The sequence below is a fragment of the Mytilus californianus genome, unplaced genomic scaffold (genome assembly GCF_021869535.1).
Source record: "Mytilus californianus isolate M0D057914Y unplaced genomic scaffold, xbMytCali1.0.p SCAF_1, whole genome shotgun sequence".
Taxonomy (NCBI): domain Eukaryota; kingdom Metazoa; phylum Mollusca; class Bivalvia; order Mytilida; family Mytilidae; genus Mytilus; species Mytilus californianus.
Window position 1 is genome coordinate 109,817,408 of NW_026262581.1, and position 26,281 is coordinate 109,843,688.

Here is a 26,281-nt window from a genome sequence, read left to right on the forward strand (position 1 = left end):
GACAAATTTTATGCCACCTAGTTATGATTTATTTCATAATGTACTGTAGGACAATTGAGTTGTTTTTTCTATCAAGCTTCAAAACTCAAGTTTTGTAAAGTTAACAGTGGGGAAATAACATGAATGTCAATAATATAAAAATGTACATAGTAAGGGCAATAACTGTTCTTGTCGAATGTTGGACTATTTATAAGATGATAAATGCATTTTTACACCACCTTTCTAATACATGTACAAGGTAAACCAATGAAAATTTTACAGAACAAAAAATATTGACAATTTGAGGAGTTAGCTGGACAAACCATGTACTCCGCTTCAATAATTTCCCCCAAAATTAAGAAGTTCAACATCCTGTCAGTTGTAGAATATTTTAAAGATAAATTGAGAATGTGGACACAGATGATAACCCCCCCCCCCCCCCCCCCTTGTATATAACCATATAAAGAGATAACTAGAGAACTGTTAAAGTGACGCCACCCAAATTCGAATTTGATCTGTGTTTTATGGTAATAAGTTTTATAACATTTGGTTGAGGCAAACTAAAGTTAGAGAATGGAAAGGGTAACACTTAAATGCCCCCTTCGCCTAGCGGCAGGGGCTTAAAAAATAAAAATCTTTGAAGTAAATGCACTCGGAGTATATTTACTATCCTGCTGCATAATATAATATAGTTTTAGCTTGAAAACTGAAGGAGGAGTCAACTAGACTAACTATGTACCTTATGTGGGATTAACGAATAGAGGAAATACAATATGCATAATAAGTGTAGACTCTTGCAGTATATATGATTATATACATGTATATAAACATGAAATTGAATCAAGTATGTCATTTATATTTATTCACACGTCTGATTAACAGCATAAAATTTGACAAAATATTATATATGGTCTCTGTCTTTCGGAGATTTGGATTTTCTGTACTTCTTCTGTGGTCTGAAAATACAAAATGAACAAGATTTCTGCACTGTATTGAAATGTCCCCTACTGCCATTTTTGTGCCACCAAAAAATTCACCAATAGATACATGTAATTACAGTAAGAAGCTAATATACAGTCAATATCAGTGAAAGGAGATGTTGGAAATCTCAATGGACTGGAATATCCTAACCACATGCATATCCGCATAATAAGATCTAACAATATACAAACTTCTATGTAGATATGATGAACCCTGAAGGAGTTGCGATGACCAGGTAAGTGCTGGACAGGGCTATAACTTTTTATTCAGCTCAAAGAGGCATATCTCTGTTCAAACTCAATAAACTGCATCATCCTTTTACATGCACATCAGTATATTAGGAAGCTGATTGCTATGTACCCCAAACTTTGTTTGTGGGGTAATAATAATACACTTTAGCTTCTGTAAGTATATGGAAACAGTTCAAACTGATTATTGTGATGCTACAGACCAAAATATTTGAAAATCCAAAGCCTCATGAGAATATTAAACAGCTGAAATAACCAAAAACTTGAAAAAGGATGGAAAGTATAACTTAACCTAGATACTGAATCGGAGCTTTACTATGTATTCAATAGCAAATATGAACAGCATAAAAAAGACAAGAAAGTGTGTATTTTTAAACTTACCTAGGGAACCATGGATGTTTTGTTGTAAAGAACATATTAGCTAGTTCTTTATCTGTTGGTCCATCTTTTCTAAAACGTAGCTTGTCTTCCAAATGATACTGAACTTTCAGTGCAGAATCGCCCTGTAATTTAATTATAACATCAATATCAAAGAAATGTAAAATGTTTCACTTGTTATATTATACTTGAATGAAATATCCGGGCTAATCCTGCAATTGGATTGGTTACCTTGATAGCCAATATACAATGTAAACAAAAAAAGAAGATCCCAATGGTCATTAATGTTGAAATCAGGACACTCCAGTATAACATAATTATTATTCATGATCTTCACTAGGGATATGGGCTCATATTCCCTGTCAGTGCCATTTATCCCCTTGGCCTTGCAGCTCAGGAAACAATGACAGGAAATATGAGCCAATAAAAGAAGAATGTGTCCTGCACATTGCTCTGAGGGGGATATGGTAATGGTCTCTGTACGTGCTTCCGGAAATTGGTTTCTGTTTTCTTTTTATATGCCCGTCAAAATTTTGACGGGACATAATATGGTATACAAATGTGCGGCATCTGTCTGTCTGTCTGTCCGTCTGTCCGGCGTCCACATGTCGCACTGTAACTTGAGAACCACTTATCCAAATTTCATGACACTTAACATAGTTGTTTCTTATGATGGTCAAATGATCTGTATACTTTTTGGTGAAAATAAGATTAAAACTTTTTGAGTTACAGGACTTTGTAACTAAAACAGGGGGTGTTTTTTTCACGTCGCGCCGTATCTCAAAATTGATTTATGATTATTGCTTAAAACTTTACACACTTCTTAGTTATATTAATCTAAAGATCTGTATACTTTTTGGTGATGATTCAAAATTTTATTTTAGAGTTATTGAGTTTTTTGTAAAACTAGAGGCTCTCAAGAGCCTGTGTCCCTCACCTCTATTTAATGATGCTTTGGAAATCATGTAAAATAAGGTTAAAATCAAAATTAATAGTATTAGATATTAGATATTATAATGATATCTAAGATAATAACAAAAAACTGCAAAATTTCTGTAAAATTACTAACTCAGGGGCAGCAACCCAACAACGGATTGTCGGATTCGTCTGAAAATTTCAGGGCAGATAAATGTAAATCTGATGAACATTTTTGCCACCTGTCAGATTTGCTCTAAATGCTTTAGTTTCAGAGATATAAACCAAAAACTGCATTTTACCCCTATGTTCTATTTTTAACCATGTCGGCCATGATGGTTGGAAGGCGGGGTCATCTGACAAATTTTTTAAACTAGATACCCTAACAATGATTATGGCAAAGTATGGTTTAATTTGTCTCAGTAGTTTCAGAGAAGAAGATTTTTGGAAAAGATTACAAAAATTTACGAAAAATTGTTAAAAATTGACTATAAAGGGCAATAACTCCTTAAGGGGTCAATTGACAATTTTGGTCATGTTTGACTTATTTGTAGATCTTTACTTTGCTGTACATTATTGCTGTTTACAGTTTATCTCTATCTATAATAATACTCAAGATAATAACCAAAAGCTGCAAAATTTTCTTAAAATTACCAATTCAGGGGCAGCAACCCAACAATGTGTTGCCTGATTGGTCTGAAAATTTCAGGGCAGATAGATCTTGACCTAATAAACAATTTTATCCTCGTCAGATTTGCTCTTAATGCTTTGGTTTCAGAGATATGAGCCAAAAACTGCATTTTACCCTATGTACTATTTTTCAGCCATGTCGGCCATCTTGGTACGCGGGCGGGGTCATTGGACACATTTTTAAAACTAGATACCCTAATGATGATTGTGGACAAGTTTGGTTAAATTTGTCTTAGTAGTTTCAGAGAAGAAGATTTTTGTAAAAGATTACAAAAATTTACAAAAAAATGGTTAAAATTAACTATAAAGGGCAATAACTCCTTAAGGGGTCAACTGACCATTTTGGTCAAGTTGACTTATTTGTAGATCTTTGCTGAACATTATTGCTGTTTACAGTTTATCTCTATCTATAATAATATTCAAGATAATAACCAAAAGCTGCAAAATTTTCTTAAAATTACCAATTCAGGGGCAGCAACCCAACAACGGGTTGTCCGATTCATCTGAAAATTTCAGGGCAGATAGATCTTGACCTATAAACAATTTTACCCCACCTCAGATTTGCTCTAAATGCTTTGGTTTCAGAGATATAAGCCAAAATCTACATTTTACCCCTATGTTCTATTTTTAGCCATGGCGACCACCTTGGTTGGTTGGCCGGGTCACCTGACATATTTTTAAAACTAGATACCCTAAAAATGATTATGGCCAAGTATGGTTAAATTTGTCTCGGTAGTTTCAGAGAAGAAGATTTTTGTAAAAGATTACAAAAATTTACGAAAAATTGTTAAAAATTGACTATTAAGGGCAATAACTCCTAAAGGGGTCGACTGACAATTTTGGTCATGACAACTTATTTGTAGATCTTACTTTGCTGAACATTATTGCTGTTTACAGTTTATCTCTATCTATAATAATATTCAAGATAATAACCAAAAACTGCAAAATTTCCTTAAAATTACCAATTCAGGGGCAGCAACCCAACAACAGGTTGTCAGATTTGTCTGAAAATTTCAGGGCAGATAGATCTTGACCTGATAATCAGTTTTACCCGAGTCAGATTTACTCTAAATGCTTTGGTTTCAGAGATATAAGCCAAAATCTACATTTTACCCCTATGTTCTATTTTTAGCCATGGCGGCCATCTATGTTGGTTGGCTGGGTCATCGGACACATTTTTTAAACTAGATACCCTAATGATGATTGTGGACAAGTTTGGTTAAATTTGTCTTAGTAGTTTCAGAGAAGAAGATTTTTGTAAAAGATTACAAAAATTTACAAAAAAATGGTTAAAATTAACTATAAAGGGCAATAACTCCTTAAGGGGTCAACTGACCATTTTGGTCAAGTTGACTTATTTGTAGATCTTTGCTGAACATTATTGCTGTTTACAGTTTATCTCTATCTATAATAATATTCAAGATAATAACCAAAAGCTGCAAAATTTTCTTAAAATTACCAATTCAGGGGCAGCAACCCAACAACGGGTTGTCCGATTCATCTGAAAATTTCAGGGCAGATAGATCTTGACCTATAAACAATTTTACCCCACCTCAGATTTGCTCTAAATGCTTTGGTTTCAGAGATATAAGCCAAAATCTACATTTTACCCCTATGTTCTATTTTTAGCCATGGCGACCACCTTGGTTGGTTGGCCGGGTCACCGGACACATTTTTAAAACTAGATACCCTAAAAATGATTATGGCCAAGTATGGTTAAATTTGTCTAGGTAGTTTCAGAGAAGAAGATTTTTGTAAAAGATTACAAAAATTTACGAAAAATTGTTAAAAATTGACTATTAAGGGCAATAACTCCTAAAGGGGTCGACTGACAATTTTGGTCATGACAACTTATTTGTAGATCTTACTTTGCTGAACATTATTGCTGTTTACAGTTTATCTCTATCTATAATAATATTCAAGATAATAACCAAAAACTGCAAAATTTCCTTAAAATTACCAATTCAGGGGCAGCAACCCAACAACAGGTTGTCAGATTTGTCTGAAAATTTCAGGGCAGATAGATCTTGACCTGATAATCAGTTTTACCCGAGTCAGATTTACTCTAAATGCTTTGGTTTCAGAGATATAAGCCAAAATCTACATTTTACCCCTATGTTCTATTTTTAGCCATGGCGGCCATCTATGTTGGTTGGCTGGGTCATCTGACACATTTTTTAAACTAGATACCCTAATGATGATTGTGGCCAAGTTTGGTTAAATTTGGCCCAGTGGTTTCAGAGGAGAAGATTTTTGTAAAAAGCTAACGACGACGACAACGACGACGCCGGACGACGGACGCCAAGTGATGAGAAAAGCTCACTTGACCCTTCGGGTCAGGTGAGCTAAAAAGGGGGGTTTTCACATGTCGCGCCGTATATCAGAAACGATTTATGATTATTGCAGAAAACCTCACACACAAGAAGACAGGCATATCATGCGCTCGTGGCGCAGCTGTTAATTTTATTTTGCCTCAACCAAGTGTTATGAAACTTATACTCGATGCTTATTGCCACCACATACAGATCAAGTTCCAATCTGGGTGGTGTCACATTCATCGTTTCTAAAGTTATGTCCCTTTATAGACTCATGCATATCTACAAGTGATCTGTGTCCCATGGGGACAATTACAAAATTAGTGACAAAGGTAGTTAACTCAATTCAATATACTGTCTAAAAATGATTCTAACTAGAAAACACTGTTTAGTTTTAACATCTAGGTGCCTGTTAGTTTTTGTATAGTCTAGTTGATGTGTCATTGATCTATACAATTCAGTATGTTTTTTTCTAATAATAACAATTGTATTTCTGTAAACATAATTTTGCCATGTGAATATTCTTATGAAAATAAAATCTCAAGCTCTACATGACGTACATGTAGTAAGTTTTTATGAAGATTTGACATTTAATAAGTAAAACCAAAATTGTACATATAACAAAATGCCTCGTTTTAAAACTATGTAAAAATTACTAATAAAAGATCAAACCTACCTCAGCGAGTTCTTCAGCTTTTCTTGGAATTGGCTGTAAAGTTAAAAAAAACCTATTGTTAATGAGAGCTGTTCACAAAAAACGTATAGGAACCATGGAAAGCAACTTGAATTTGCCTCTATGGGTAGGTATGAATTATGTTATACACTTTCAAATCGTATGCGGTTCTTATCAAATTGCTTCTATGTTTTATGGGTCACAGACCGGCCTATATTTTCCAAGTGCCTTGTCTAGGTACTATGTATGTCTGAACATGTTACCTTGACAACATTTAACCATGAATGATATCCATTCTCTATAAATTATATGCCTGATTCCAAAGACTCAGAGATAAAAAATATTAAGTGAAATCAGATAGTGATGTAATGATTGCATATACTATATAAATGTTCTGATTATGAAAGAAAAACAAAACATCTGCAATTGTACCTACAATGAAGGTGTATAGATGACTGCAGTGGATTGTAAAGGGATGCAAGATTCCACAAGAATCATAAGAGTGGGTAAAAGGATTTAAATACAGGAGTTGAGCCAGGATCTGAGAGTCAGTGTAACAGGGAATGGGGAAGGATGTAGGAATTACTGAACCCCTATTCATCCCATCAAGGAATTCCTGTTTAACAAGTCATATTCATACTATTGGTCTAGTTGTGAATCTTTTTACAACTCTAACAAGAATATGTGTCCATAGGACACCATGCAACGCTCCAACAATCACATAACAATGTTCAATAAACTGTAAATCTGAGTAAAAACCACTAAGCTGGCATATTTCAAAAACTTAATATCATAATGAAGATGTGTACTAAGTTTCAAGATGACAAGACAACAACTTCATGGTAAACAAAAACTTTAACCTGTTACTGGACACACACCAGAAAACATAATGTCCTCTCCTTACTATTATATGAAGGACATAAAATCTAACCTTTGTGCATTCATATGGAAATTCTGGTTCTGGATGCCAACAAATAACTGTAGATTCATCTGTAGATAAGGCTACATAATGTGATCTGTTAAAACATTAAAATTACAATTAAAAAAAATGTGTTTTCTTCTTAAATGGAAATCCCAACTGAAAAAAAATGTATATATACAATCAATTATCATCATCATGATTAACAGTTTTATTGATCTATCTCCTCAAGCACCAACAGTAATACATGTATTGTAACTGAAAAACCAAAACAACTGTTAGATAAAACAATAACATGTACAGTCAGTTACAGACAGTATTTTTGATATATTAAGTTATTCAATGGACCACTTATCATATCTAATCACTGGATATGACTCATGATGAATATATTTTAGCAGGAGTAACAGGAAAAGTGTCACTTGTGGAGCAGGATCTGCATGCTCTTCTGCAGCACCTGAGATCAACCCCTGTTTTTAATGGGGTTCATGTTCTTTAGTCTTAAGTTTTCTATGTATTGTTCTTTGGACTTGTTTGTTTTTGCCATGGTGTTGTCAGTTTCTCTTCAACTTATGAGTTTTGAATATCCCCTTGGTATCTTCCGCCTCTTTTTTTGAATTTCTGAATATGTCGGTTACGTTACCAATAATATTAATGAACACAAGTTGTTTCTGATATGGTAAGTACGGAAGATCACTTGAAAATGTTTATATTAATATACAATACTTTCTCAGTATAGAAAATAAAATAGTAAAAATATAGGAGGTGGCAATAAACAATCCCAAATAAAAAAAAAGACAGATGTAAGAAAAAGACAAAATCCCAAAAAATTAAAAAGAAATAATGTATAACTTTATTACAAATACAATAAGTTCTTACCTGTCATCACCAGATTTATTCCTCAAACACTGTATACTGCTGTGTATTCTTCCATCTGTAAACAAATAGTTAACATGATTAATTTAATTATTCGTAACTAAAATAAGTGTTTATTTGCATTCCAATTACATGTTCTTTCTTCAATCAAACACTTGAGACAAACAAAAGAAGTGATAGAACGTATTATTTATTTCTTCTGAAAGCTTTTGTAAGTATATTTTTAATATGATCACATTGCCTTGTATTTATCATTTGAAGGCAGTACTATAAATTGGAAATATTTTCCTTTTTCCATAATTGTAGTTGGTTCAACTACAATTATAGACAAAAGAAGAAAACTGCAATTTCAATTTTTCATTGATATCTTTAGAACAGATACTAGATTCATGGACCATTCACAACTTATGTTAATTTTCTTAACAAGTATGGTTATACACATACACGAACACATCAGTTTGTAACTTGTGTAACCAAGTATATATTTCATTGAACAATTTCTTGAAATGTTCATGGACAGGAAGTATTTAATGTTGTGCTCAATGCGCTATGTTTTTTTATCACAAAAGTAGTGATACAGTCAATTTTTAGCTCAAAAACCATTTAAATTTAATCAGATGTGATATTTTTTGACAAACTGATTGTTTATTTCTTATATTGTTTAGTTGCAAACCAGTCCAACATGAAAACAATTTAAAAGATGAAGCAATGTCTTGGAGCAATGTCCAGGAGTAAGATAAAATGCAGCAGTGTGTGACAATTTATTCTAGTAAGAAATTGTTTTGAAAATGTTTGATGACAGTCATGGACCCTCATGGGGTATATACTTAAAATATAACAATTTTACAATGATTATATGGGGAAGAGGTCCCCAATAAAAGAAAGAAAATCAATAAAACAAAAAATCAATATACTAATGAACTCAAAATCGTTAACTTTTTTTTCTAACAGTTGTGCTAGCGCACATTGAAAATAAAATTCGTAATACAGACTTCGTCCTCTTTCAAAGGTAACACCTGCCTCATATTAGCATAAAAAATTATAAAAGATACATTGGTAATGCACAAATAATTGTACAAAGAGGCAAACAATATATTGTATAATATGTATCATGGAATTTTACATAGTTTTAAATATTAGCATATACCATATAATTAAATAGATGACTTTTGAATTCATGCAATTTCCCGTTCAATAGACCACTTTCGAATTCATTGCATTTCCGTCAAAAATTTTGGTTTTAGTGAACATCATTCCTGCGTTTTAGGGGCATTGTCACGCTTTCGAGATGCGACGGCCGTACTTCCAAGTCGTCCATAGGATGTATCGGCCATACTGCCACATCGTCCATAGGACCTATCGTCCATACTTTAAGTATTTATTCCATTGTGGTTATAACATAAAATAATAATATAACACTTATTATTTCATAGTAATAAAACATAAATATGATTAGGTAGTATATATTATGTACAAGTCTGCCGGTTCACATCTTTTGTGCATTTGTTTATGGATAATTGTATCATCTGCAATCATACCAAATCTCCTTAAAACTTTTTACTATATATATAACGGAAATAAAGATAATATTTTTGTTTTGTACTTTAATTTATTCATTCAGTCATATAGATAAACAAATATACAACAAACAAAATACAACATACAACATATATACATCATACAGCAAACACCATACATACAACATACAAAAAACATAAATATGATTTATTTATTCGTTAAGGCATGCAGATAATCAAGTACACTATAAAACAAAGAACATACATCTTATATACATTGTTTTCAATTAACCATTTAATATTTGTTCACACATAAGCTCATGTCTCTCATTCCTATATTCCACAATACAATTGTATTATATGTCTCTGATATAACCTATATCATAAAGCACTAGAAATACTCAAGCATGTAGTTATAATAGCTGGTGCTGGTGTGGGTGCTGGGGAATTTCTATAACTACTGGAGCCTGAATGAAAAACATATGTATAAAAGTCGTGAAACATAATATAATAGTGTACTTTGCACAGAAAACTAAACAAAATGTGAAAAAATTATATTCAAAATATTATTAGATTGATCTATATAAACTTCACATTAATTATTGTGTATGTGTTTGATAATTGGCAATCAAATTAACTAATTAACAGATTAACATGAGATTAACACCTCCGAGATCGGTAGACTGTACATTAAACATAGACACGCGCCAATTGACAAATGATTGATTGAATTAATATGATATTCAATTTTTGATAGGTAATCATACTTTTATGCTGCAAGGTCCGTACTTCAAAAACTAAGATTGCTCAAACAGCTTGTATTGCAACAAGAATTTCACTACCCAATGTATGTTTGTATCCGCTTGAACTCAGCTTGGGTGCTGTTGTTTTTATTGTGATCTCGTTTTGTATTTCCTTTACAATTTCTTGACAAAAGCATAATTAATACTTATGTTCATCAAAGAAATGATAATATTAAGCGATTTACAATCTTCTTAAATTTTAAAATTAATAATTATCTGATTACTTAGTATTATATTTCAAAACTAAACTTATTGTTTTAACTATGACAGAAATTAATCTCCCATTTTGGATACTAATTTTAATGTTTTATTTTTTCAGTTTGATTTACACAAGATATTATAAAATGCCCCCCCCCCCCCCCCCCCCCCCCCCCAATTTTTTTAACCCCCTTATGATTCATCACCCCCAAACTCAATCCCAGCCTTCCCTTTGTAGTGTGGTACCTTGCAGTACAATTTCAGAGAGATCCATACACTTGAACACAAGTTATTGTCTGGAAACTAGAAAAATGCTTATTTTTGGCCCCTTATTCCTAAACATTTTGGGCAATTACCCCCAAACTCATTTCCAGCTTTTCCTTTGTGATATGGAACCTTGTAGTAAAATTTCATAAAGATCCATACACTTACACACAAGTTATTGTCATGAAACTAGAAAAATGCTTGTTTTTTGCCCTTAATTCCTAAAATTTTAAGGCAATTACCCCCAAAATCAATCCCAGCATTTCCTTTGTGATATGGAACCTTGTAGTACAATGTCAGAGAGATCCATACACTAACACACAAGTTATGTCTGGAAGTTACAAAAATGCTTATTTTTGGCCCCTTTTTGACCTCTAATTCCTTAACTGTTGGTACTATAACCCCAAAAATCAATCCCAACCTTCCTTTTGTGGTATTGAACCTTATGGTAAAATTTCATAGAGATCCATTCACTTAAACTAAAGTTAGAGTGCGAAAACCAATGTGTCTTCGGACGACAACAACGCCATACCAATATACCACCGCAAAATTTTTTTGCGGTCGTATAAAAAATCAATTTAGAAAATAATATAAATATTTTTTTAGATAAAGCACATTTATATATGATATATATAATCATTAATGTAGAAGTATATAACATATAAAAACATGACAAATAATGTAAATACAGCATAATAAATTTACAAGTTATAATAACCATCTACATGTATATATCACAATACGTTATAAATAAAATTTATTTCCGAAAATAAACTGTTAACACTGAGATATGTCTGCCTTTTTTTACTTTTGATAATGCAAATGTTGAAATTAAAATAGCAATACTTTAACATGTAAGTTATGCAAATATTCAAAGTCAATGAACCATGACTGAAGGTACATGGCAAAACAATCTCCATGGAGATGAGATGTGCCAATGCTAATACAACTGAATACCAAATACCATAGACTTACACTGTATCATAAGTCGTTCCCTTTCAACAAACCTAAACACAAACATTGACTTGTAAACTATGTAAAAGTTTCAAAGTCAATGAACCGTAATGAGGGGGTGGGGCTATATAATCTCCATGGAAACGAGACTTGCAAATGCCAATAAATTTGCATACCAAATATCATTGACTTAACATAAGTGGTTCATCTTAAACTGATCTAATCACAAACTAATTCAATACATGTAAACTAAGCAAAAGTTTCAAAGTCAATAGACCATGACTGAGGGGACGGGACCAAATATTCTCCATGGAAATGAGATGTGCTAATGCTTATACAATTGCATACCAATTAACATTGGCCTACCACTAATGGTTCCTTTTGAACTGACCTAATCACAAACTTATACATGTAAACTAAGCAAAAGTTTCAAAGTCAATAGACCATGACTGCGGGGGCAGGACCAAATATTCTCCATGGAAATGAGATATGCCAATGCTTATACAACTGCATACCAAATATCATTGACTTACCACTAGTGGTTCCCCATAAACTGACCTAATCACAAACTAATGCATGTAAACTAAGCAAAAGTTTTAAAGTCAATAGACCATGACTGAGGAAGCAGGGCCAAATAATCTCCATGGAAATAAGATGTGCCAGTGCTAATACAACTGTAAGTATCATTGACCAACCACTAGTGGTTCACCCTAAACTAGACCTAATCACAAACTAATACATTGTTGACGCCGCCGCCAACAAAACCAGAAACAGCATACTTATGTCTCGCTTTTTGACTCCGTCAAGGCGAGACAAAAAACCATGGACGACGCGTCTACACAAAGCAAGGACGATACATCTTTTCAAGGTATGGACGACCTGGCAGTATGGACGTCACATCCTGCATTGATCGTCACACATCGATCATCATTTCCTTCCCATGTTGAGGGAGCGGTTGACAAAATATGATGCTATATTGCACGAAATGTTTGGCAAATTAAATTCTTATAAATGATAATCACCACTGCTGTCATAAGGGAATTGTGATTAAGTACCTAAGGAACAAACATTATTTCTAGTTTATCCTGCATAATGATGATCAGGAAGACACTTGATGAACTTTAATAGTGCATGGATACAGGCAGTCCCCTCGATCTGGTAAATGGTGTCATAAAGGTGCGCATAATTGAAAAACTTTTCCGGTGAAGGACATAACTTGAAAGTGGTCTATTCCTGTCACAATGCTTTTGTTATTACATCACAGTAAGAACAGATTGTTTGATGAAGTCCTTTACACAGGTAGACCTAGGGTCCACCAGTGTAATTTATTTATAAAAAACAACTCGAGATTGGTGTAATGAAAAGTTTTCTAAAATAAATTAGCTTATTTGTTTGAGGGTATTTTTATATCTTCCATAGTCATTATATTAGTATCATGGGCTTTCGTGCTATTTAGAATGCATTGTGACGTCACAATTTCCATTGAAAAAGCATGCATAGTAGATGATATGAATTTATATGACGTATGAAAACATATGATCTGACGATAACCATATAAATCTGTTAAGGTTCATCATAACAAATGGACAATATGGCTGTATTTTCACCTCAAAAACTACTCTGTGTACAGGCTTACCTGTGCAGTTTGGAAAGTTTTAAGGCCTGGCATCCACTAGATGTATAAAAGTTAAATTTATTTTGCATATCAGAAATATAAAATCTTTTTTGGATTAGGATGGGCATTTTTTTCCGTTCCTGCTGAAGGTGTAAAAATAAACTAAGTTGGGATATAACTTTGAGATGCTCCATCTCAGGTAACAACTGATTTGTATTGTATTGATTGTCCTTGATTGGAATGGACAATAGATATCTACACATCTATAGGTGAGTTAAAGGTAGTAACTGAGTGGACAGTATCAAATGCAATTCAGGTGTTTGTTTATTTTTACACCTTCTGCAGGAAGGAAAAAAAATGCCCATCATATTCAAAAAAAGATTTTATCTTTCTGATATGCAAAATAGATTTAACTTTTATATATCTAGTGGATGCCAGGCCTTAAAACTTTCCAAACTGCACAGGTAAGTCTGTACACAGAGTAGTTTTTGAGGTGAAAATACGGCCATATTTGTCCATTTGTTATGATGAACCTTAAGCCGTTAAGGCAGGACAAGTTAGAAAAAGATGGACATTCTTTAGCAATATAATCAAGAAAAAAATGTCTTTCCTGATTAGAAACAGAGACCTAAATTATATTATTTGTCTCTGTTAGAAAGAAGATTGTAAATGAAAATGAATTTCATCCTCAACATCCTCAGTCTCAAATAATATAACATTCCTTGATAGTAATATCCTTGAATGTTTCACCGTATACCTATCAAGATCTAATGGTCAATACCGACATAAATGCAATAAAAAAAACTTATTTACGCTTTGAAATGCCATTCTGCTTTAAAAGATATCGAGCAACAGAGAATGTCAAATTTTTCATAGAGGCTGACATCTTTCTTTTGTGGTTCTAGATTAAACATTATGAACCCGTGATCATTGAGACATCTTATAGTTATATAAGGTGGTCTCAGGTTCAAATGGAAAAAAAACAGTAATTATTCAATAAATTTATTTCTAATATAATTAATAATAAACTAATGAAATTAATAATTGATACAGAAAAAGACAAAACAAAATGATATGTGAAAATACTTATTTTAGATAGTTTTTTTAAAATGTTTCAGTACATAGGTTCTAGCCAGATTGTTTAATGTAAGTATATGTTTTAGTTTAGTCTAATTTATAATTAATCATCCAAAACGATAAATCACAACAGCATGCCAATAAATATCTTGAAATAATATTTCTCTTTTTTACATGTTCTAGTTGTAACTAAAATCGGGCCTTTTACATGAAAGGACTTGAAAGTTTGGTAATTAATATGGATTTATCAGATGTATATTTTTCAAGAAAATATTATAAACAAATCTTTTTAAATAAAAGAATGCAAATGATGTCTATTTTACTTGTAAATAACCACTTCAAGTGCCCACTTACAATACGGTTCATAAAAAAGGAATTGACAAATATGGAAGCGTTTGCACCACAAAATCCACTATATGTACAGACAAACTGATACACTAAGAAAAGTTTTTAAGGCATGAATGGACCTAGATATATAAAAGTTATACTAGTGAATTTTATGTTTCAGAAGACAAGTTAAAAACTTACCTGGATTTGGATGTGCATTTTTTTTTGTCTGCAGACGATATTTTATAATGATATACTGTCCAGGACAATCTTTCATACGAAATAGTGTCCCTCTCTATGAAATTCTGTCTGGTCCTTCGGGACTATATTTCACTGTGACTTACTGTCCCTGACAATCGATTTCACCTTGAATTTTCGTACATGACAATATTTCACAGTGAAATACTGTCCATGCCATTATTTTCTAATTAAAGCATGTCGTACCTGAGGAATCATACTCCATGAAATTGTGAGAGTGTCAAGTTCTGATTTGGAGTATTGTTCTTGAAAATTATGTGTATAGCAGTGAAATGGTGCATCTAATAACTATGGAGCACAAGCATGAAGCATGCAAATTATTATATTAATGATTGAAAATATTTTGCAGTGCAAGTATTTCATATAACAAACAAACATATATCTCACCATAAGCTAATTTCAAGTTTGCATTTATAAATTATCCAAGTAAAATATATTAATTGTACCATTTTAGGCTGTTTAAATACAAGTAAAGTACTGATAATCACTTATACTATATGTTTGTTATAATCAATATAATAAAACACTTAAAGATAATATTGTCCAATTTTTACAAGAATTTGTATAGTATATAAATCCTTGATTTTTATAACCTCCTTTTCATTCGACAAATTTTATTAAAAAATCGTGAAATATTGTCTCAATATACACAAAATGTAACAAGACACAATTTCATTACTATCAATCTATGAACTATTGACAAATAAGACCTTCTATGGAGATTATTTCATAGATGGGTAAAAAATATCATGATACTTAACCATGAAATATTGTCTTATGGGACGTATTTTAAAACATCTGTTTTTGAAGTTATGAACAAATGGATCCATAAGAAGTCATTAAAGAAGAAACAAGATGTACCATGGATGTCAAAGGAAATTAAAAGAATAATCCGAAAGGAAGAACGACTGTATAAACAAGCACTTTTAAAAGAAAGGAAGAACGATTGTATAAACAAGCACTTAAGAGAGAAAGAACGACTGTATAAACAAGCACTTAAGAAAGGAAGAACGATTGTATAAACAAGCACTTAAGAAAGGAAGAACGATTGTATAAACAAGCACTTAAGAGAGAAAGAACGACTTTATAAAAAACAAGCACTTAAGAAATGAAGAACGATTGTATAAACAAGCACTTAAGAAAGGAAGAACGATTGCATAAACAAGCACTTAAGAAAGGAAGAACGATTGTATAAACAAGCACTTAAGAAAGGAGAAACCAGCATAGAAGCAGAAAATTTCAAACAATTCAGAAAGACTCTTCGTAACAAACTTCATACATCTTACCATAAATACCTGAATAACCTGTTAGATCTCGAAAAAGATACAACATCGAAAACCTTTTGGAAATACATCAAATCCAGGAAGCAGGATACAATGAGCATTGGAACACTGAAAGCTGAAGATAGAATAGCCGAAACACCAAACGAGAAGGCAGATATGTTAAACAACCAATTTATATCTGGGTTTACCAACGAGAATAATCATCAAATTCCAGACAAGGGTCGATCTCCATACAAACCAATGAACAACATTCAAATAACAGACAACGGAATGAAAAAATGCATAGAACGCCTAAATGAAAAGAAAGCCAGTGATCCAGATAAAATACCGATCACATTCCTCAAAGAAACAGCAGAGGCTATAACACCAATACTATCCTATATATTCCAACAGTTATTAGATACCGGAGATATACCAAAAGACTGGAAAAATCATACATTGTTCCAATTTTCAAGAAAGGCGACAGATCTAAGCCTGCAAACTACCGACCAGTATCTCTAACAGCAGTCATATCAAAGATGCTAGAACACATCATAGTATCCCAGATAATGGACCACCTAGATGGACAGAATATCCTACATGACAACCAACATGGTTTCCGTGCAAAGAGATCATGTGAAACGCAGCTACTAGTAACAACAGATGACATAGCAAAACACTTAAACCAAGGAAAACAAGTGGATATGGGGATATTAGACTTCTCAAAAGCGTTTGATAAAGTTCCTCACACCAGATTTTCAAACAAACTCCATCATTACGGAATACAGGGTAACACATGTAAATGGATAGAGAGTTTCCTCAAAGACAGACATGCAACACCAGGTTGTAATAGATAACGCAACATCCTACACAGCGCCAGTAACATCAGGTGTTCCACAGGGGACTGTGCTTGGACCCACACATTTCTTAATTTACATCAATGACCTCCCTGATGGTGTAACATCAACTATCAGACTGTTCGCTGATGACTGTGTCATCTATAGACCCAAAGAGTTCAATGAAGAACATATATCACTTCAAAAAGACCTGGACACACTAGTGCAATAAAGTGAAACATGGCAGATGGAGTTTAACGTCAAGAAATGTGCCATCATGCAGTTTACCACATCAACTAAGAAGAGACTGTACCAGTACACCATGAAAGATGAGCCATTAGAAATTGTACACCACCATCCGTACCTAGGCGTTGAGCTCAGTGACACCTTAAAGTATCATCTGCACATTGACAATATCTGAAAAAAGGCTTCAAGTATATTTGGATTTTTGAAGCGGAACCTAAGACATCGTCCACCAAAGGTAAAGGAAAGAGCATACCAAAGTCTAGTCCGGCCAAAAGTGGAGTATGCAACACCTTATTGGAATCCACAACAGAAAACTTAGATTAAACAAATAGAACAGGTACAGCGGAATGTTGCCAGATTAATAGCGAACCAACCATACAATCCATAGAAGCCAATCAGTGTAACATCAATTGTTCATAACCTCAACTGGAATATAAAAAAAGAAGATGTGGTATGATTGCCAATGAGACAACTCTCCACAAGAGACCAAATGACACAGAAATTAACAACTACAGGTCACCGTACTGCCTTCAACAATGAGCAAATCCCATACCGCACAGTCAGCTATAAAAGGCCCCGAAATGACAATGTAAGACAATGTAAAACTAACGGCTAAATTTATGTACAAAAAATTAACGAAAAACAAATATGTAACACATAAACAAACGACAACCACTGAATTACAGGCTCCTGACTTGGGACAGGCACATACAAACAGAATGTGGACACACTGGAACAAAGAAGAACCATGGCATATGTCACCCTCATGTGCAAGGTAGTCCACCAACTAATAGCTATACCAGTACTCTACATTCCAATACCAGCTACTGTAATAAGAACTAGAAACAGCCACAGTTTGAAATTCTTGCCATACCACTGCAAAATCAACATCTATCAACACTCATTTTTTCCAAGAACATTTACCGTCTGGAACACTCTGTCAGAATCGGTTGTGCTCGCACCATCACTGGAGGCCTTCAAATCATCCCACCAGGAGCACCAAAACCAAGGAGAACCAACATCAACTAATGAGCTTGAACTTTTGTATAGTGTACATACTTGTTATCTTTTTAATCACCGGAGCTACATTCTTTATTGGATTGTTTGCGCACATCACACTACTCCCATGTCCTTGTTATTAGATGTCCAGTATGGATTTTGACGAGTAATTAATGAAGTTGAAGTTGAAGTTGAATTACACGCTAAATACTATGGAGAACACTGCCAGGTTCAACTGGTCATCGGGTCAACAAAACATAAATTAATATTGTCAACTGTTTTGTTCAGCAAGTCTACATGTCAAGAAGTTAGCGGGTCAAAAGGACACAAATTGGTCTACATGTTAACTAGTCTTACATTCTACAGTTATTTTGGTCATCATGTCAGCAAGTCAACAGGTTAGCAATTCGAAGGTCGACAGGTCACAAAAATCTTTTTGTAAACATATTGGTATATTAGCAAGTCGACAGGCCGATAGATCGACAGGTCAACCAGTCGATCATAGGTCATAACATTGTTCTGATAAACAGGTCAACAGGTCAGCAGGTTGACAAGTCGACAGTCTAGCTGTCGTTAGGTTAACTGGTCGACAGGTTACCAGGTCGACAAATCGGCAGGTAAGCAGTAAATAGGTTAACTTGTCGACAGGTCAGCAGGTCGACAGGTCAACAGGACAAATATTCAATTATTCTTGTTATCAATATTCAAATTATTATTTTTTTTCAATTATTTGACAAAAGTTTAAGGGAACAAAACGATCAAGAAGTATACAGGTCGACAGGCCAGCAAGTCGACATGTCAATATGACAAATATCAATTATTGTATGTATCAATTCGTTTCATTTTTTAAAGTATATTTGGCAACCCTAAACCTAACCCTTACCCTAAGTCCACAAGTTAGCAAGTCGACAGGTCATCAGGACAAATATCAATTATTCTTTATATCAATTCTTTATATATTTTTATAATTATGCGGCAACAGTTCAAAGAATCAGAACGACAACAGTTTTACAAGTCGACAAATATCAATTACTTCATATATCAACTCGTTTCATGTTTTTAAATTTTATTTGGCAACCATAAACCTAACCCTAACGTTAATCTTACCACGAACATTATCCCATAACCTAACCCTAATTTGTATCCCGTAAACTTAACCCTGACCCTAACCCCTACCTAAACCCCAATCTGTATCCCTAATCCATAACTCTAACCCTAACCATAATCCAAACACTAACCCCTTACCCTATCCCATACGATAACTTTAACTCCAACCCGCTCCCCTTATCGTAACATAAACCTACCCTAACCCCTAATCCTTAACGTATCTCTAACCATAACCTAAACCTTAACCTTAACTTTAACCCCATACCCTGACCTGCAGACCTGTCGACCTGATAACTTTTCTACCTGAATTTTTAGTTCGTTGTGGTATGTTATTGTTTAAAAATTATTTTGGGTTAGTTTTGTTACCTCTAAAGTGTTTCTGTAAAGGAACAATATATTCTGTAAGTCAGATCTCAGGTCAAAAATGAGGAAGATTGTAGGAATTTAAATTAGCAAGAAAAATATTCAAAACATCTCAAAACTGAAGCTGTTGATAATTAGTGATTAAGAATAAAATACGTTGACTTTGGAATCTTTCACATAGAAATGTTGCCCTTGTTAATTTAAGGGACAATGTTCTGTTAGTGTTAGGCTGTTAGGGCTCAGAGACTACAGCAGAACAGGTCAATCTGTTATGCAAGGGTTATGGAAATTTTGTCTATTGTCTTGTCTTTAAAAAAAAAATTGCCTACATATATATACTTTAATATAACAAGGTTATTTTTTTCAGAGACCAGTAACTGTGCCCCCATAAAATAAAATGGTTTCCCCTCAGTTTTACTTTTAGGGTTAGGTATGTGCTTGATATAGGGTTAGGGTTTAAATAAGTATAGCCTAAAGCAAATATATATGGCAAATACCAAATATATATTTTGTTTATATTTGACAGTCTGTAAGCATGATAAGTGTCTTTTGAATCTAATAGACAATAGATTTAGAGAGCTTTTTTGTTTCCATATTTAAGACACTGTGCAGTAATCACATTTTCTCCTTCTAAGTGTAAGTTATATGGTGGAAGAACTATAACGGATAACAAAATCCCAAAAACAAAAAAAAATAGATAAAAAAAGATTGTTTGATTTGGAAATAATTACAATTAAACACACGCTCCATTGAGCTTTTCTGAAAATACATAAAACCAGAAGTCCATTACTAGTCTAGTAATGGACTTCTGTTAAAACAAATAACAAAATCAGATGCAGCATATTCAAATCAACTAAAGGTTGGTTGTCATCTGCCTTAACTGTTTTTCATCAAATGTTATAAGGTAAAATCAGGGTGTTATTTTTCTCTTTTAAATTGTTTGACATTTGGTTTTCCCAAGCTTTTGATTGCTTACTATACAGAATAGGTTTTGCTCATTTTTAGAGGTGGTTATAGTTGTTTACATCATTGTCAATTGATTTTTTGTGTAAAGTCATTTAATTGGCAAATATAACACATATCCAAATTTATATATACATTATGTATTTAATAAGCAGCAAAGTGAAAAAAATTTGCGATCGTATTATGTTATGGCGATGTCTGACATTTTCTCATTTGCGGATTGAATAAAAAGCAGTATTACATCAATACACATAAGTAAACGTAAAAGCAGAAATTGACTTTTTCTTTTACAGGAAGAAGTTATTAGTTTATACAGAAAATATGGCTGTCTAGCTGAACCATTAAAGGGATATATCTCGAATCAATCTAAGGGAGATAATCTTACTTTGAAAACTCATTGGAAACAGACTGATTTAGAAAGAATAGAAAATATTAAATTTAGCAAAAATTATATTGTTAGAAATGGTCGACCATATCAGTATGAAGTTCAGTCTACAAATATTGTTACAGAAAACAATGAGTGAGTTTTACTTTAATTTAACTGTTCTTATTTATACCACAATATGGTAACACTTTAGTTAACAGAGAAGATTGTGAATTATTGTTAATGCCATGACCACTTTTGTAGAAGGACTTTTGATCATGTGATTGATGATTGACAGATTGGTGTTAAACGCCACTTTCAGCACTATTGGCATTTGTGGCGATCAATTTTTATTGGTGGAGGAAGCCTGAGTGCCTGGAGAGAACCACTGATCATCGGCAGGAAAATTGACAATCCTTGTCAATTTAGATTTGAATCAAGCACACCTACCATGTGCTGGGTTCGAACTCGCAACCTCAGTGCTGACATGCTGGTGATACAGTAGTTGGACTACTTAGACCACTCGGCCACCATGACCCATTGATCAAATGTATTTATCACACTATTAAATTAGTGAGTGTTTTTATTAAGTGATTTGCTATGTCATAAATGATTAATATTTTTTCAGACTTTGGAATAAAGAATCCCCGTCAGGAAGGTTGAATGTCATTATCAGAAATATCACAACAAAGAAAGAAGAAGAAAAACAATATATTGAAGTACAGTATAGATTATGATTTCACCTGTATCAGCTGATTTATTGATTTATAGTACCTGGTTAATAATTGATTTTTGATGTCTTTGATGGTACACACAATTAATACTGTTATACAAATTATACATAATTATATTCCTTTTTGCACAATATAAATAGTCACAACATGTTTATAATTTTATTTTCTACAATATTATAGGATTATTGCACTAATATTAAGGAATATTGTCCAGATCAGTATTATATTGCACTAGCATACTAGTGCAGTATGATATACTGCGAGGGACTATATTCCTCATTATAATAGTCCAGTCATTCTATGGTTATACCTCAAACTAATTGCAACAGAAATGTTTTTTGCGGAATTCGTGAGAGATATAACGTATAAGAAACATATTAAAAATCGAGAAAAATCGAAATAGGGGAAAGTCGTCAATTTTGGCGAAAAAAAAATCAAGATTTTACTTCAAATATTATGGAAAGATATGGCGCCCGTAGATTGAGAATGACGATATGGGAGACAACTCGTAATGGTCAACTGCAGACGACGCATCTAGTGTCCATCCTTTTCATTCTGGTAAGTAAATATAAGACTTATATATAAAAGTTTTATATGTATTTAGCACTCTTAAGAGTAAAAGCTGTCATGCAAGGTATTTTTGGTGTTTTTGAAAGGCGTAAATACACGGGAGACGGCAAAAAGTAGTATAGGAAAGAAATGAGTTCATTTCGGTTTGCCGAGGTCTCTAAACCACAAATCACGTGTAAAACAGCTCTGCTTTTTATATTTGGACTAAATTATATACATTTCATATATAAATCGCCCCGTAAAAAACAAATTATAGTCTACTGCCAGGAGTTGCTGACGAAAAAAAAAAAGTATGGAACGCCGTTAGTGCCAAAAAGGTTACATTCCAACAAAATTGAATTCATGGAAAAAGGAAGTTGTACTGATAATAAAATTTAAAAATCGATACAGACAAATTGTTTTACCAAAATAAGATGAATATTTATTAATCAAATGATAGAGGGACATTAGAATTGTCCAGTTTAACAAAGCTACCATTATACAATTTAACTGAGCTACCATGCACCAAGCAGGGGAAAGGCACTCTATCAAACTTCATATTACATTTTGGGGCAATTTTTATTACTGTTGTTTTTCTGTGCATACATCAAGCAGGTATTTTACCTGAAAAGGAGGAGGGGCGCCACTTAATACTTGTATTCATGTCATATGTTTCTGTATAAGCGTTAACATGATAAAGTAATAAAAACACAATGAACTACGGCGGAAAGTACAAATAGAACCAGAATATCGACAAATAGAAACTATTAACAAACTGAAAAAAATAACTGTTGTAATCCTGAATCAAAATGAGTACAGACACTACATATGAATTATTTTATAGTATAAAAAAAGTCAACATAGATTTTTTTTAATATTGTATCCAAAACAAATCTTTTGATAAAATAATATGAAAGCAAAACCAAATTAATTGAATCTCGTCTTAACAGTTTTATCATTTTTTTAGGTAATGATGGATGCTTGTGTTTTCTGTCGGGTGTCTCTAAACAATGGTGAAGAAATAACACAACTAAGAGAAAAAGGATGTAACACAGTTAATAGGACCAGCCAAACCAGAAATGATACGATCGACACAACTCCAGGACAAAAAGTTCATCAGAAATGTCGACGTGATTACATAAACGCTAATTCAATCAAGAAGGACTTGCGAGACAAGAATTTATCGACAACCGAGCTAAGTCGTGACTTACGCTCTTCCACTCCTGTTTTCGAGTTCCAGAAGAACTGTTTATTTTGTGGAAATTATGCAAAATTTTCGGAGAGCAAAAGGGGAATCGACGTGTTTCCTGTCAGGACAACAGATTTTTCTAAGACCCTTAGAAACATCTGCAAAGAAAGAAATGATGAATGGTCCGAAAACGTTTTGAGGAGGCTAAACATTGCGCCATCCGATTTGCACGCTGCAGATGCAATATACCACCAAACATGTAGTGTTAATTTTACAACTGGTAAGCAAATCCCCGTTTCGAAGCAAGCAAACAAAGAGGTCAAACGAACGACACCAGGACGACCAAAAGAAGATTTACCAGAGAAAGCTTTCCTGCAAATAGTTAGACAATTAGAAGAAACACAAGACGAACCTGCAACCGTAAGCGATCTTGTTCAGGCTATGGCAGAAATTTGCGGAGAGAAGGCGTATAGTGTGGTGCACATGAAAAAGAGACTGCAAACTCATTTTGGATCCGATATCATCATCACTGAAGTAAACGGAAAGTCGAATATAGTCACATTTAGGAGAACAGCATCATCTATACTGAACGAATTTTACAGAAGACCATCATCTAAGAGTCCAGAAGATGAAAAGCTGTCGATGATAGAAACAGCAGCTAAGCTAATAAAAGCAGATATTATGAGCCTTAAAGATTCAAAATCTATATATCCGTCTTCTGTTGATATAAACTCACAGCAAAACACTGCCTTTGTCCCAGATTCGTTACGAACATTTCTAAGTGCATTATTTAGTCAAAACGACTCTACTGTTAAAGTTGCATCTGTTGGTCAAGCTATAATTCAGGCAACCCGACCAAGAACACTTATTGCACCGCTACAAATTGCCCTCAGTGTACAAATGCATCATCACTTTGGATCAAGGTTTTTGTTGGACACTTTGAACACTCTTGGTTTTGCTTCTTCTTACACAGAGGTTCAAAGGTTTGAACTTAATGCTGCTGCTGCTGCTCATGACAGAACCGACACACAGTTTGGGAATGACACTTTCGTTCAGTATATAGCTGATAACGTAGACCATAACCTGCGCACTTTAGATGGTCATGGAACATTTCATGGTATGGGCATGATTGCAGCTGTAACTCCAGGATTTAGACTTGACAAAGCTGTCCCTAGGCTGTCTCCCACACTAAAGGAAGTCTCTGACTTAGCGAAGATTAACATAGATTATTATAAGATGCAATCTAAACAATCGTTACAGGCAGAGTTCGCAACCATGAATTATGAGCCAAATATGGTCGATACAACGTGGAAGTTAGACCTTCTGTCAAAAGTATGCTGGCCATTGACATGCAACCAACCTAGTTGGTCAGCCATTATGCACAAAGTGATGGACGGTGATTATCCAGGAAAATCATCTGTTGTTTTTTTGCCAATGATAGACATGAATCCTAGTGATCTCACATGTATAAATTCAACACTTAACTTCATAAGCAAGCAAGCAAAGGCTCAACATTGTTCACCTATTTTGACATTTGATCAACCCCTCTATTGGAAGGCAATGAACATAATTAAAGATGAACCATTGGATAGTCCTTTAAAGTCAGTTATCTTGAGACTTGGAGGCTTTCATTTAGAAATGAGTTTTGTAGGCGGCATTGGTCACTTGATGGAAGGATCTGGAATTACTGAGCTACTTGAAACAGTGTATGCACCAAATGCAGTAACTCATATGACTAGTGGAAAGGCTATTGCACGAGCAGTAAGGGCACATTTCCTGATAGACACAGCTCTCACGTCAATAATCTTGTCACACATATTCGGCATACCACTTCCAGATCAAATCGAAAATGAGAGTGGAACCAATGATATTAATCCGGCAAATTACATAAATACCGACATTACTGATATGAACGCTGAGGACCTTTCGGATGAGTTGCATGAAGCAGATTCGATGTTGGATGAACTACTGAAAGGGGACATATCCGTCGAAAAAGCTTGCGAAAATGTTTTATTAGATCAAATAAAATCTAGGATAGATAACTTTCGGGTGTCACACAAAAGTTTTCGTACTTCACAACTATGGTTCCAGTAAATGGATATGATAGATATACTCCGTAGATTCATCAAAGCTGAAAGGACTGGTAACTGGGGTCTACATTTACAAACAGTCAAAGACATGCTTCCGTATCTTGCAGCTTCGGGACACAATCTGTATGTCAAATCATCACGAGTATACTTACAACAAATGCAGAACTTGAAAACAACACATCCTGACGTATTAGCTTTTCTACAATCAGGTTATCATGTTATAAGAAGGAGTGATAAATTCTGGGCAGGTCTTTCTTCTGATTTGGTCATAGAACAGGTTTTAATGAGAAGCTTAAAGACGACAGGCGGTATGACTCGGGGCAGAGGTATGTCAGAGGGTCAGCGAGCCCAATGGATTTTATCTATGCCAGACTGCGCGGAAATGAACAATGCTTTGCAAGAGTTTACTGGAGTCAATTATGGAACAAGTGACCAACATAAAGAAGGTGGGGATTCAAGGAGATCGAGAGACTGTCAAGATTTGAAAACATTTTTATCGTTTCTTATCAGCAGAAATCCTTTTGTAGAGGAAACCAGTTTGCGAAATATAGAAACAGGGGTCTCGGCGGACAAATTTGTCAATGTTGATAAT

At 33.9% G+C, this 26,281-nt stretch overlaps 2 protein-coding genes across 3 annotated transcripts in view; one reads left to right on the forward strand and one right to left on the reverse strand.

Moving 5' to 3' along the window:
* Positions 1-819: 819 nt before the first annotated feature.
* Positions 820-14,260, reverse strand: LOC127730547 (39S ribosomal protein L42, mitochondrial-like). Its single transcript, XM_052238993.1, has 6 exons — positions 14,139-14,260; positions 7,978-8,032; positions 7,111-7,195; positions 6,183-6,215; positions 1,590-1,711; positions 820-935 (listed from the first exon to the last, which is right to left on the reverse strand). Exons 1-6 carry the CDS (start codon positions 14,209-14,211, stop codon positions 881-883), a joined length of 423 nt encoding a protein of 140 aa, XP_052094953.1. The 5' UTR covers positions 14,212-14,260; the 3' UTR covers positions 820-880.
* Positions 14,261-19,846: 5,586 nt separating this feature from the next.
* Positions 19,847-26,281, forward strand: part of LOC127730396 (acylamino-acid-releasing enzyme-like) — a 50,118-nt gene continuing 43,683 nt past the window's right edge. The window contains exons 1-3 of one of the 2 annotated variants that reach the window (XM_052238781.1): positions 19,847-19,873; positions 21,057-21,283; positions 21,756-21,846. In XM_052238781.1, the coding sequence (XP_052094741.1) occupies positions 19,862-19,873; positions 21,057-21,283; positions 21,756-21,846 (330 nt within the window). In that variant the 5' untranslated portion in view covers positions 19,847-19,861. Of the gene's footprint in view, positions 19,874-21,056; positions 21,284-21,755; positions 21,935-26,281 lie in introns of those variants that run through there. The other variant, XM_052238789.1, reaches the window with a different exon arrangement.

Coding starts and splice junctions, on each gene's coding strand:
- LOC127730547 (XM_052238993.1), bottom strand. CDS start 14,211: ATGTCAGCCTCTATGAAAAATTTGACATTCTCTGTTGCTCGATATCTT. Junction 8,033..14,138: donor GCAGAATGGCATTTCAAAGC/GTAAATAAGTTT, acceptor ATTTGTTTACAG/ATGGAAGAATACACAGCAGT. Junction 936..1,589: donor AAACATCCATGGTTCCCTAG/GTAAGTTTAAAA, acceptor TTGTATTTTCAG/ACCACAGAAGAAGTACAGAA.